Genomic DNA, 11,115 nt, shown 5'->3' with positions numbered 1-11,115 from the left:
TAAGCCCACATGTCCTTTGAATGCATACAACAGTTTCTCTTCAATTTCAGTCCACCGAATACCCTTAATAATTTGCTTTAAAAACTGATTCTCATTGTAAAACTGTATAATATGAAAAACTCAAGTCCTCCCCTTTACCTTCTTTTGTAATCTTATAACAGATGTCCATTTTTTCTCCAAAAGTCCAGCATACTTCTTATCTAGCTCTTCATTCTGAAACAGTAATTCAAAAAGTTGTTATAATGTAGTTAAGAGACAAGCCAAAGCAAGTCAATGTTTTCAAGAATGTCTAAACATTCAAATTAAGTAATTTGTGGGAGGAAAGAAGAGGAATCAGTTTATTTTTAATCAAATTAATTCAGTCACCATATGGATACCTTGATTTTTATTTATTTATTTATTTTTTAAAGACTAATACCATAAATACTTTGGCGATACACTTTGGTTACAAAGTAACAGTGATGTTTAGCCAAAGATTTTCTGTGAATCAAATCCACAAACCCAAACTCTCAGGTCATCCACATTATTGTATTCTGGCCATTAAACCCCCCCACTATTACTAGGGCTCATGAGAGCCTCTCAAATGAGTATTACTACTGGGCAAATTCTGTACCACTGCATGTGCACAGATTTCATGTACCTCAATTTTTTTTTTTGTTTCTCTGCAGATGATTGGGAAGCAAAAGGAAGCTACAAGAACAGTCACGCATTGTTTCAGGCACCTGGAGCAGCTGTTGGAGAGGTAAATCACTGCAGGATGAGCCTGGCATCCACCCTGTGCTGAACCCTGTTGTTCCAGTTGGGCTGGGGGAAGACAAGACTTCCTATTCCCCTGCAAGGGAGCAGCTGGGGCTGGGACTGGAGATGGGGCACCCGGTCAGACCCACATCCAAAAACCTCCCCCAGCTGCACAAAGCTTCACACCACACTCCTTGTCCCATCACTCCACAGCTACAGGTGGAAGGGGCACTATAAGAGTATTTGCCCCCTCCTTCCCCCGTCCACCCAACCCCCATGTGCCCAGTTCTCCCCACATGCAGAACCCCTCCACTGAGCCACCCGCACCCAGACTGCCCCAGACAAGCCTCTCACCCCACACCTGGATCCCCCCCACACTAAACCACTTCATACTTGGATTCTGCCAGCCTGAGCCTGCTTGCCCCACACCTTGGATCAGGGGCGAGGGTTGGGCATGCGTGAGAGACTCTGTCCAAGATATGGTGCACCTGGCATGGAGGCGAAGGGCCCCTGGGCATTTCTGTGCAGACTCTCAGCTAAGTCTGTGTCGGGGCATGGTGGGGGCACCGCAGGATCTTGCGCCTCTATGCAGCCAGTGGCCTGTGCTTCCCCACTGCATCAGGATCCCCCATTGCCACACTAAGCCTCCACATTTGACAAAATATGCAAAAATTTTAATTTTTGGCACAGAATTCCTTCGGAAGTAGAGTATACAATGAATAGCTGTGAAAACCCAACTTGTGATATTATCTTTCCCACCAACCCCCATCAATTAGAAAAGGAAAGATAGGAAGGGATGTTTTGATGGTGTGGACTGGAGAGTAAGCGTGACCTGGTGATAATTAGGTTTTTGTAGTTACCTAACCTTTTGATCAAAAACTGATGGACCTGTATGTACAACAGCCAAGGAAATATGCTACCATTATGTTTGCACGCATAATCAGCTGCACTGCTTAAAAATTTACTAGCAGCTGCCAGAAGGCAGGCTTGCATATATAGGCTATGGTGGTTTCTTATTTTTAGCTGATGAACAACCCCAGCTCCAACAATGAGCAACTGATCCCACCATTACAGTGGGATAACTATCTTCCCTAGTAAACACCAAGAATATGAGGAAAGGAGGCAAACACACTGAATCCTAATCATCCCTCTGTGGGAGAGGAAAACAACAAGAGAAAGAACCCAACTTCAAGGAGGGGCAAAAAAAGGCAAACAGACAAGGGCATCCTGCCTACATTACAGGTTATGTAGCTTCTGTCTCTGGGTCTTGAGATACCTGGAGCTGGAAAAGAGCAGACTGTGGACAAAGGCAGGGCAGAAGCAAGACTTCAGAGTCTTGACACCCCAGTATTCACCACTGTGAAGTAATTAGCATATGTTTTGTACAAAGTATGCCTTGTGAGCTATCTTTCTAAAAGTCTTGATCTGTTAGACATTAAGAGCTTGTTGGATTGTATGTACTATTGTCGTATGTGAAATTACAAAGTTTGGCTATGTATGCTTTACTGAAACATGCGAGAGGTTGAAAACACCCACAAGCAGCCTTTCAGGTACATCAGTAAAAAGGCCAAACAAACAATGTTAATGGCTTATTGAGGAAATGCACACAAGTACAAGGATTACCCCAGGAACTATGTACAACAGAAACCTCTCAGAGACAGCACTGCACAATGCAAAGAATCCTGTGGCACCTTATAGACTAACAGACGTTTTGGAGCATGAGCGTTCATGGGTGAATACCCACTTTGTCGGATGCGTTCACCCACGAACGCTCATGCTCCAAAAGGTCTGTTAGTCTATAAGGTACCACAGGATTCTTTGCTGCTTTTACGGATCCAGACTAACAGGGCTACCCCTCTGATACTTGACATTACACAATGGCAACTGTTTGACCCAGGTCACAGCAATAGAGCTTTCCAGCAAGTGGGAAGAAGATAAAAAAGGGGAACAATGACATCATGAGGTGACCTCATTCTCCTTGCAATAACACACTGGGAAACACCTGAGGGGCAAGGACTCAACTGTGGAAAGTGATGGTCCCAGACTGCCAGCCTGTTTATCACTCAGGATGCAACTTTGCTAATTTATATCCTACCTATCTAGATTATTAAACTCAGCTTGAGGTTTTTGTTTACTTACTAAGGTAACCTGCTTTAATCGTTTTGCTCTCCCTTATAATTACTTAAAATCTGTCTTGTGTAATTAAACTTGGTTTTGCTTATTCCAAAGCCAGTTTGTGGAATTCATAACTTGGGGGGGAGGGGAGGCTCAAAAAGCTGTGTATATCTTCCTTCACATTGAGGAAGGGGGCAGATTTCATGAGCTTACATTGTACAGTTCTCTGTACAGCACAAGACAATACCATTTGGGGTTTACACTCCAGAGGGGGTGTGCATTTGAGTGCTGGACAATTCCCAAGTTAAGTCTTCCTACACAGAGCTGATCTCAGTGTCCGTCTTTCTGTGCCTGGGTGTGGCTCTACCCATGTGTGTGCTGGAGGAGGCTTGAGTGCCTGTCTCAGCAGGGAAGTGCAAGGGAACCCAGACTGGTAGAACCAGCGGGTTCAGTGGTATCCCAGTACATCAGGTGGCGCCCTGGAGAGGGGGCAACCTGCCACACAAAGTTTCTAGACAAATATGCTATCTGGGTCAGACTCCATGGTGGAGCAGCCTATTACTCCAGCAATGTTGGTGAGAACTTGCTTTATTTGCAGAATTAATCAGTACTGGAACCAGAATTGATCCCCAGATACAGCTCTGCTTAACTCCTTACCATTCACTGACCCCATTAATGTGTAAGAAATTGTTAGTCCTTTTTAAGCTGTATAAAGTAGTCCCATCTAATTCACATTTTCCTATGAGAAAGTTCCTATGTGCAATTTTAACTAACTTCATTTTCTTGTACCTCCCTTAAGACTATCAAATAACCAGACTGCCTAGCATATTTAGGGCTTTTAACCTTTTTTTTTTTTTTTTGGGAAGGGGGGGACGGGATAACACAATTAGGTTGATGGGATGTCATACGTTTTATAATTGAAAACCATAAAAACATATCCAATTAATCCTCTCTCCTGATTTGTTACTTAGAACACTGAGTGCAGTTTAGGGAAGTCAAGTAAAACCTCCACTGAATATTCTGGAAAAACAGGATGAACATCCAAATTTTAAGAGAAATGCTAATTTACATAGTTTGCTAGTCTTGAGGGTTATTTTCAGAAATAGGCGGAAAGCACAATTACAAATGTAACCTGCTCATAGTCAACTCAACACTTCTGATTAATCTTACATATATATACACAATATTAATTTCACTACAGATTTTCAATCCAAAACAAGAGATTTGTTCATTTTAGAGTCAGCACCTAGATGTAAAACAAAGATCAGGGATTTTCTTCATATGGTTTGGAAGTGAGAAAATTGGCAAGTGTTTGGTCAAAAAGACATTGCACATATGCAAAAGAAGTTTTTGAATTTGAATATAATCCAGTTTTCAAATTCCACTGACCAGCTGTTATGGAGACAAGTACCATACAAATGAAACAAAAATGAAAAGACAGGTTAAATTCACCTGTGCTGTGAATCCCAGTCAATGGAATTATGGTGACAATAAGTCTGGCCGACTATTTCTAATAAGCAGTAAACTGGCTATCCTGTCAAAATAAATTGTTTGGCAGGATTTTTGAGTAACTAAGTTCACACACTTCTAAAACTTCTTCCTTCTACATTACCACCAACTGACTTCTAGCAGTTTCAGGTACTGAAGTAGCTTTATGAGTCCAACCCAGGACATAATAGGAACATTTTCTGGATACACTCAGTATGATGAACATTGAAAACGGTGACAAACGTGGCACAGGCTTTACTGCTCATAGAACATTAACAAAAAAGGGCAGGGCTGTTGATATCAACAGTCTCTGCAGAAGCAAACCATGCATCAATGTTATTAGCCATTCCAGTTTCAAAAGGACCTTCATAATTTATTCCTTATGAAATCTTAGATTATGGAGTAAAAAAGCAAGGTATGTGGATAACATGAGAATAGTATGATTGCAGATCTGTTATTTTACAGAAATAGTACTTTTAATAAGAGTTTAAATAGACCTTCAAAAGAGGTTGATAAATGATTTTTTGGAAAGACATTAAGCACATTCTGACCCAAATACTTCAATACTTGGAAAAATCAAAGAAGCAATTTTTAAACAAATTGCGTACGTTCAACTGTTCAAGAGATGCTTTCACTTGAGTTTTAAATGATTTATTTTTAAAAAATAAGTCTTTCCAGCCATCAAGTTTGAGGTATTAAGTATTAGTAATTTTACTGACATACAAAATATTCTCAATCTGTTATAACTGACTAGATTTTAGAGGCTAGTATTTAAAACGAGATTAAAGGTGACATGAGCACTTTCAGTCAACATAACCCTGGTACTTTTTACACACACCTCTATCCCCTGCCTCCCATGACTATACAGAATACAAATCAACAACAGTGTGAGAGGCACCAAACTGTTTCAGCCACATCTGGACAGTACTTACAGCTGGAGCAGAGACACCTGATTTCTTCACTTTAGTTCAGCAATTAGTATATCCACTACACAAACTAGTACATTAACCCTATATAGGTGGTGCCGACTAAGGTTTTGAAACAGGAGGCCCAGAATTCATAAGTCACTTAATAGGAGTTGATTAGATAAATGCTCTAGACTACAAAAGCCTCCTTTATTTCTCGGCTTCTATATAATTCTCAGTAAAAACTTAAATTTAGGAGTCAGAGAGGGGACCTTCTAGCAATTAAATAGACATCAGAAAGCCAGGTAATTTTAAAAGGCTAGAATATATGTATACAAGTACATGTAGCACTGCTGTCTGTTCAGTCAGCAGGCCTAGTGGTCTGGCCTTCTGCCTCCAGTCTCTCTTTCAACTCAACATGTCCTGGACCAAGTCCCAGCTGGGTCAGCTTCCTTGTCGGTAACCAATGGTCCCGTTCATCTCAGGGTTAGGAACAGGGGAATCTGGGCTGGGTAGGAAAAGCGTGGAATAGCCAGGATTAGGCCCACCTCCTGCTCACCTTCCCCTGGGCCACATGCCACCTCCGTTTGAGGTGTGGCTGCTATTCGATTAGAGTCCCTTGTCTCAAACCCCCCCAGTCTGGGGATGATACAGGAGACCCTCTGGTGCTACTGTGTGGTTCTTCCTCCCTCAAGTGATGTCTGGGGAGGGGACTCGTACATAGACATCCTTATTAGGGGCAGTTTCTTCTACTACTGAAGAGCCATGCTCCTCCAGGAAATGCTTTCTCTCCCTCACTCCTCTGGACTGCTGGAGATCTCTTTATACTGGTCTTTTCCCCAGAAGCATGCTCAGTGCCTGAGCGGCAGAGCTTTCCTGGCCCAGTACTGCTCCAGCTCTTTTCCTCTCTCTGCCTTAGCTGCGGGGTCCATAAACCCCTTCCCAGTACAGAAGAGTAGAGGCCAAAAGATTAAAACCCCTTACAGGATTTTTAGAGTGACTACAAAAGGATATTTCTGGAAGTCTGACAATCCCCACATTTTTCCCTTATGGCACAAACAAACAATTCATCCTATTTACTTCATGCATTCTAAAATGTTTCCCCTCAGCTTAAAACTTCTTGCCAATCTTGATATGGTCAGGGTCAGTTTTGACAAAGCTAGAGGGGTCAAAAGTGAATCAGTCTTACCACTGTTAAAGTTGAAACTAACAAACAGTCTGTTTCTATAATACTAAATTGGAAAATTGAATAATTTGTACTTTCTCCAGCTGGGACCCTTAAGCATTTTAGGAGGGGCTCTGATTCATCCTATATCTGGACAAAGTTCAGTACAAGAATTGAGTAACCAAGGAACTGGATTAATTTTCAAGCAGAGTTAAACTAATACAGCCAGGTTCAGATGATCACCATGATCAGAACACTCAAGGAATAATATCTGTCTCAGAAAATTAAATGCATTCTCCTGAACATTCACTTTTTTGATATCAAGAAAAAGTTTTTTATATTTCTATAGCACCTTTCATCCTGGAGGAACTCAGAGCCCTTTAGGAACTGGATCCCTACAATACCACAGAAAAGCGGGCTGCTCTGGAGTGATGGGTGACAGGCAGGTGGAAAACAGGCCTAAAGAACAACACACCAGTGTCAGGAATAGGGGAGTAAAGGTGGACGAATTTTGCCCAAGAAACTTCACATTACAGAGTTGAGACCATCACAATATAGAGAGAACATTTACTGTGTCTTAAGTGATTATTGCATTAAGCTTGTGTATGATGTATTGATTTCCACATTGTAAGGGCTAACAGGACTGTTTTAGCAGAAGTAGTGCACTCCACAGAACTTACATAATGTTTTACAGGACAAACGAGCTTTATGAAGGATCTTGTGTTTCAACTCACCACATCTAACTCAGCTTCCTTTTTAAAAACGGAATAAGCCTCTTCATAGCCATTGGATCGAAGGTAATCTGCTATTGCTCTATTTCTAGACAAAATAAAAACGATTTAACAGTAAGACATCATCTTAGTCACAGTTCTGAAAAGTACTGAAAAACAAAATACAGAATGAATGCGTACAGGTTTTCAAATCGTAACCAATAAGGTAAACCTTGTTATTCGTTGTATTAAGACAGCATCAGCTAATAAGACGACAAAAACCTTCAAACCAACTTTAAAAGCAAACATGGCATATGAAGTTGTCAAGTCAAAACATGACCAGTAAAACAAAAATGCACATTTAGTATGTAGTTTTAAATTCTAGCAAACTTGCTGTGATTAAAAAATTCAGTATTTAATATACAAATTATGATAAAGGCAGCTCCTGCTCACTATTTTAATACTCATTATCCCTTTAAGTAAAGATGAAAATGCAGGTTAAGTATATAAAAGCTGCAAAGGTTTAAGAGCGGCTTTTGGTTTAGCTCAAGTAGATGTTGGGGAACAATTTTAAGACAAACCTAAATAAGCATGCATACAGGGATTTACGCTGATTTAACTAAGTTGGTTTAAATTCATATCTTAGGTTAAACAGTGCAATTCTCTCAAGTGAACACATCCCAAGTTTTAGAATACACTATTATTTTGTAAAACTAAGTGTTTATAGGTAAGTATCCCTACATGTATTTCTGCCACCAGTGTACAATATCTTCAAATTACAGGTAAATTAACATCCTTAAGTAGACAAAGTTTCAGACTTTCAGTTCTTTCTTATAAAGATTATAAGTGACTTAGCAGTAACTAAAAAGGTTTATCATTATGTCCAACATAATTACAAAAGGAATTTATAAAAGGATGCCCTCATGTTCCTCCTTAACACAGTAAGTTTAATTAATGCTCCTTCATTATAGCTTGCGGGAGAGGGATGGGGTGGACTTATTCTTATGTGGTATAACTAACAGAAATCTAGACTATTCTGCAGTACGTGTGTCGATCAACTGGGTACACTTCCAAATGAACAGTCTCTCTCACTGTCTTTGCCTACATTTGTCCTTTACCAAACTAAAAGTTTGTCAAGAGTCAAATAACCAAATCAAAAGGGCAGCTCTTACAGGTGGTTTCATGTAGCCCCTCCAATATCTAAAACAATTTTAGGCTTAATGCCTCTCTGTAGAGTCCTTCGTATAAAGGATGTGCTATGTTTTCATCAAACTCCTCCTGGCAATAGTTACAAGTTAAAACTAACATTTCCGATTGTCTTTATATCTGTATCTATCTTTAGTAATTCCACTGCATGTTGGTGGAAAAAGTGAGCGAGATTTCCCCAGTAAGCATCAAGGCAAGCCAGCAATTTCTGCAACATTCAAGCTCTGATATACCACTATCATCTTTTGCCTGCAAAACCAAGTTAGAAAATTTAGTGCCTTGCTACTAAGAGCCATGTTTAAAAACACCTGACTCCATGCTTTGAATATATTCAGTCAGACCTCAGGAAAATAATAACTTAAGAATGACAAACTTTACCTTACTACACATCAGATGACAATACAGCATATATGGACAAGTGTTTAATGAATAAATAGAAATGTTTTTAAAAAAAATAAATTCAAAGACTAAACAGATTTCCAAACATTGCAATGCACTTAACTTTTTGTTAAAATTAACACCTTAGAAACTGCTCTTATCTTGGGTGCGGCAACTTTTTATTTTAAAATTAAATTCTATTTATGAGGGATTTAATTTTTCAAGCTATCCTGCTCAGATTTGTTCTAAATTAAGGGCTACAGGAGGACAAAGTGTCTAGATTAGATAATTTTAGAACATAAAAAAAGGTTATGACATTTATCCACAAGAGGCAGACACTTTGATGTCTGGAAAGAAACTGAAAAGACAACAATTTCACCTTTTTTCTTGGTATTACCGCTCTTTCCCCACTATAATTTATGAAGCATGTTACACCGACTGTGAAGCAGTTGGGTGTAGAAACTTCAAGATTCACTTATCACTGTGTGCTATATTCCCCCTCAACTGTAGGAATGTTATTTTTGCTTGTTTGAAAAAACAAGGTTATCTTTTTGCAAAAACATCTAGGGACAATAAAGAGGGCCAATACCATCAGAAGCTCAATGCAGCTCAACTGAGCAAGTAACTTAATGGCTATGAGGTTGTTTAACTCAAATGACCTCAAACTCAGTGTACCTAGTTTACAAATAAAAATATTAGTTTTCCACAGTACCAGCCTTGAAAACTCAACCTGGGATCTGAGAGTCAAGCTGGACTTCTATTGTCTCATATACAATAATTTGAACTTAAGTAAATCACTCTCTTAATAAAAGAGCCTCAACAGAACAAACCTTCACTCTGACTTCTCTTGGATCAGTAGCATTAGGAGCAAACTCTAAAAAACAAACAAAAAACCACCCACACCACCACTTATTTTTATCACAAAAAGAAGCAGAACTTTTAGATATACACAGGGACCAGATCTACACAGTAAAGCAGTTCCATTTTTACATAGTCACTTTTCTGAGTAGACCCACGCTTCAAAAAAACCAAACAAAAAAACCAAAACCCACCTTTCCTGAGTATGGGCTAATATTCAAAGAGTCTAATCCGGTACTTGTATATGTGCAGTAACTCACGCAACAATAGAATGTCCAAGTCCTCAGTTTGTCTCCCATTATTAGGAACTCAGTTTCCTTGAGTGCATACCAATGTGTTATTGTAAAGCGGCTTATACTTCAGATGGCATTTTTTTGTTCACTGAATAACTAAAAAGCACTTAAAATATTCCAAGGCTTTGGACCAATTCCAGTTCAATAAAACCACAAATCTCACCTCACATCTAACTTTAAAAATCTTAAATAAGAAGCCACTTGCAATCTCAACCTATCCTCATCCTACCACTTCTTGCCAAAGAAGTTCAGGGCCAGAGATAAAACTGGCAATTCTATGGCTAATCCAAAATATATACCAAACAGGTTTCTCCACTGGAAAAAAAGTGTGAAAGCCAATTCCTTTCAAAAGCCTGTTGTCAGAATATTTTCAGAGAGAAAAGAATTCAATTGTTCAGACTAAAACCAGGTCAGTCAGAGGTTCTCTCATAGCATACCGCTTTACAGCTTACTAGAGACATGTTGTGCAGAGTCCATCATTGATATGAAACCAGACAAACTATAATCATGTGCATGGGACACAGTGGAAGTTTTACCCCTTTCAACTAGTACTACTTTACAAAATGACTTATTCGTCAAGAGGGTAATTAAAAAATTTGAGTAGCACTAATTTGTGCAATTTACAAAAAGATTCCTGCTAAGTGCCAGCACTAGTACAGAGCTGTATTATCAGACAACCAGGCTGTGTTTTCCAGTCGCCTGAGCAATGAAAAAAACTGAGTAAATACACTTCTGAAGACACAAATGAAACATGCGTTCAGTAATAAGGTGCCAACTTTAGAATTATTTGAACAATAAAGGACTGCTTGGTTACGTTTAGAAGAGTCAGTAATTTGTAAATCAGAAGCCCAGCACTGACTGACCGTCATTGTTTCCGTGACGGTTAAGATCTCCTCCTTTTGCCTTATGTTTATATACTGGCTCTTGACACTCCACTGGCGTCATCGATGTGGTCTCATTGGGGTAGGCTAATAACAGAAAACCTGCAACAGTCAAATGCTATAGGATGATGTACTGAATGAACTGGGAGTCTTATGCACTACACTCTACAGTGCATCACTAAGTACCACCAACAGTAGCAACCTCAATTTATTTTGGGAATACAAGAATCTTTGTAACTAAGTTTTACTATCATTATGCTGTGTACCAACATTTATTTCTCACACAAGTCAAAAAATTGGAGGACTGCACTTGTCCAGTAGCAAGTCTTTACAAAAAATTTTGAAGGACAAGTGTATGGTACTAGTTCCTTGAGCTGA

At 39.4% G+C, this 11,115-nt stretch overlaps 2 protein-coding genes across 4 annotated transcripts in view; one reads left to right on the top strand and one right to left on the bottom strand.

Moving 5' to 3' along the window:
• The window catches only part of CLUH (clustered mitochondria homolog), an 83,761-nt gene extending 81,493 nt beyond the window's left edge, over positions 1–2,268 (top strand). Inside the window, exon 27 of the transcript XR_003996937.1 lies at positions 669–2,268. The gene's annotated coding sequence lies outside the window, so the exon portion shown is untranslated. The remainder of the gene's footprint in view (positions 1–668) is intronic.
• PAFAH1B1 (platelet activating factor acetylhydrolase 1b regulatory subunit 1) overlaps positions 1–11,115 on the bottom strand; it is a 59,110-nt gene that overhangs the window by 18,692 nt on the left and 29,303 nt on the right. For 2 of the 3 annotated variants that reach the window (XM_030536514.1, XM_030536513.1), the window contains 2 exons: positions 7,146–7,230; positions 139–213 (listed from right to left, as the gene is read on the bottom strand). In XM_030536514.1, the coding sequence (XP_030392374.1) occupies positions 139–213; positions 7,146–7,230 (160 nt within the window). Of the gene's footprint in view, positions 1–138; positions 214–6,763; positions 6,871–7,145; positions 7,231–11,115 lie in introns of those variants that run through there. The other variant, XM_030536515.1, reaches the window with a different exon arrangement.

Source organism: Gopherus evgoodei, chromosome 17 (assembly GCF_007399415.2).
Source record: "Gopherus evgoodei ecotype Sinaloan lineage chromosome 17, rGopEvg1_v1.p, whole genome shotgun sequence".
Classification (NCBI taxonomy): Eukaryota; Metazoa; Chordata; order Testudines; family Testudinidae; genus Gopherus; species Gopherus evgoodei.
Note: the sequence above shows the minus strand (reverse complement) of the source record. Positions and strands in the feature narration are given on the sequence as shown.